Source organism: Danio aesculapii, chromosome 25, assembly GCF_903798145.1.
Source record: "Danio aesculapii chromosome 25, fDanAes4.1, whole genome shotgun sequence".
NCBI classification, from domain to species: Eukaryota; Metazoa; Chordata; class Actinopteri; order Cypriniformes; family Danionidae; genus Danio; species Danio aesculapii.
The window spans coordinates 8,847,340-8,850,396 of NC_079459.1; the positions used below are offsets into that span (position 1 = coordinate 8,847,340).

Below are 3,057 nucleotides of genomic sequence, written 5' to 3' on the forward strand. Positions count from 1 at the left end.
CCTACACCTGTTCATAAGGGCGAATATGAAGATTATAGCCTCAATAAAGTATCTAATGGACCTGGTAGAACTTCCAACTTGTGTTTTATTTCTTTTTTTTTTTCATTTCTTTCACTTTTAGAATTGAAATGTTAAGCATTTTCAGTGGGTGTGGCGCACAAAGCAAGCATATAGTTATGCTATACAACAGGTCCATTGAGTTCTTATCTGACGCACAATGACGCCACATTTCTGAATGAACAAGTCACTTCCACTACAAGGGACTTTCCAACATCCTCAACAAGAGCAATAACTAAAGACGACCAAAGCCACAAAATATCATTGTAATGACAATTAAATATGTGTAAATGTCATAACTTCTAAAGAATCAAAAAATCTAAATGCAAGTGTCCTTTTTTAACCATTGTTGTAACACTATTGTACAAAATCATATTACAATGGGAAAACACTGTGAAATGTTATTAATAATGATTAACATTGTATAATAAGATCCCATCATTTAGTATTCACAATTGGAAACACATTTGCTAGAATATTTAGTAATTTATTTAGTTGTTAATATGTTCATTTTAAAATAAATATATATTATTAATAAAGATTATTCAATCATTATTCATAAATAAAGTCCAAATACCAACTGAGTTTTATGCAAATTTATTTAAATAAATACATACATCATGAAATAACTTAATACAACATTGGTATGTGCAGCATTCATTTGTAAAAAATAAATAGATAAATTTACATGTACATATATCCGTAGCCTTTTTTTTCTGAGGCGGCTAAGAAAGTTCAAGGATTCAGTCTTTTTTTGAGGGTTTTGCTCGTTGAAATCATTGCAGGTTTATTCCGAAGACCTTCACATGTAGATCAGCTCGACTCTAGTCCTTATTCGGAACACATGGGCTCCTTTCAGACGTGCCGACATGCTTCGGTCCAAGCTTCAAGATTCAGTTTGCCATATCTGTGAATGAATTAAAAAGGAGAATAAATAATTCAGCTTTAACTTTTCATAACTTTGTATCATAACTAAACCACCCTCGATTCAATTGCTAGCTCATATTTAGAAAAAATAATGTCCAGATCTAAACTATACAACTACGTAGCTATTATTTGTTAAATAAATAGCCACATTTCAGTTCCAGATATATAGCTAGACGCAGTGTTGGGGAAAAAGGTAATATCTTACAATTATAAAAAAAGTCACAAAAAGTAACTGTTACTTTTTAAGAAAAGTAACATGAAAGTATTTATGCTATTTTTTAAAGGTTTAAAAATGTAGTATTACTTTTGTACTTAACACTAGCTACGTACACAATAACTTATTTCTCACCATGTATGGCTTGGATTGAATCTCAAGGAGCTCTAGCCTTGCATCTCTCCTGCTGTCCCAGAGAAGTGTTCTCTGATTCCTGTCGCGTTTTAAAGTCCTGAATGGCCTTTCTGTTCTGGAAGTCAATCAGGGCCATTGTGATCACGGCATTCCAGCAGTTCTCCTCGCCTGGGCACCTAAAGTCTATCTCCTTATTGTCTGTGGTCACAATAGTGAAGTAGACGAACTTCCCAGTGCGTTCCACACAATCCACCTTCTTGATGGACTGTAGCTTGAGTTCTTTGGTCTTGTTCTTCTTCTGCTGGTCGGTGTAGATGTTCAGGCTGTCCGTGGTGAGGACGCAGGTCTTCCTCTTCCAGAACTGGAGGAGATTGTCGCTCCTTTTCTCCAGCTCTCCCTCCTTCAGGATGTGGGAAATATCAGAGCCCGTCATTTTGCCGACGTTTCGGGCTATCGCTGGGCTGTGGATGAAAAGACAAGAATACGAATGTCCGAGAGCTTCGTATAATCTCCGTTGAAGTCGGCGACCGACGCTGTGCTTCATGCGTGCGTAAAATCCAGTCAGATGTGAACAGGTTGCGGGAGAAACCGGCGCCGTTTTATACAGGCTTGCGCGCCCGTCCCACATGACGTCATGCCAACTGTTGCTTGAGCATGAATGGAAGCGGGTGGGCGGAATACTGGCACTGCGAAAAAGTTTAGGCCTCTAAAACATGTCAGGACGTATAATGTCATACAGCTAAATGAATAATATAATATAATATAATATAATATAATATAATATAATATAATATAATATAATATAATATAATATAATATAATATAATATAATATAATATAATATCCATTCATTCATTCTTTCATTTTCTTTTCGGCTTTTATTAATCATGGGTCTCCACAGTGGAATGAACCACCAACTTATCCATCATAGGTTTTACACAGCGGATGTGCTTCCAGCCACAACCCATCACTGGGAAGTAGCATAATATAATATAATATAATATAATATAATATAATATAATATAATATAATATAATATAATAATATTTTTGTATTTGTTTAAATATTATAATATTTTTGTATTTGTTTAAATATTATTATTATATAATTATTTTTTAATAACTTATATTATAGTTGTTGGTTAAATGTATCTTAAAACCATTCCATATGCCATATAAATTCGGTAATTGCAAATGCATTTTAAACAAAAAATAAATAAATAAATAAATAGACAAAAAAAAATTCTACATTTTAGGCTACGATATCTAATCATAAAATCCGATTAACATTGTAATTATGGACAAATAAAAAATTTAAAATAAAGACAAATAAAATAAATTAAAAAATAGACAAATAAACTAAATAAACATAAAAAAGACAAATAAAAAAATAGACAAATAAACTAAATAAAAATAAATACAAATTAAATAATTATAAGTAAAAATAGACAAATAAAATGAAATACACAAAAAATAAAGACAAATAAAATAAATAAAAATAAAAACTAGACAAATAAAACAAAATAAACATAAAAAATAAGACAAATAAAATAAATAAGCATAAAAATAGACAAAGAAACCAAATAAACATAAAAATAAAGACAAATAAAATAAATAAAAATAGACAAATAAAACCAAATAAAAAAATACAAATTTAATATAAAAAAATAAAAAATAAAACCAAATAAACATGAAAAATTAAGACAAATAAAATAAATAAACATA

The 3,057-nt window shown here is 30.5% G+C and overlaps 1 protein-coding gene across 1 annotated transcript; it reads right to left on the reverse strand.

Annotated features, from left to right (window-relative positions):
* Positions 1-638: 638 nt before the first annotated feature.
* phlda2 (pleckstrin homology-like domain, family A, member 2) lies at positions 639-1,916 on the reverse strand. The gene is made up of 2 exons (XM_056451841.1): positions 1,334-1,916; positions 639-964 (listed from the first exon to the last, which is right to left on the reverse strand). Exon 1 carries the CDS (start codon positions 1,875-1,877, stop codon positions 1,356-1,358), a length of 522 nt encoding a protein of 173 aa, XP_056307816.1. The 5' UTR covers positions 1,878-1,916; the 3' UTR covers positions 639-964; positions 1,334-1,355.
* Positions 1,917-3,057: the final 1,141 nt, after the last annotated feature.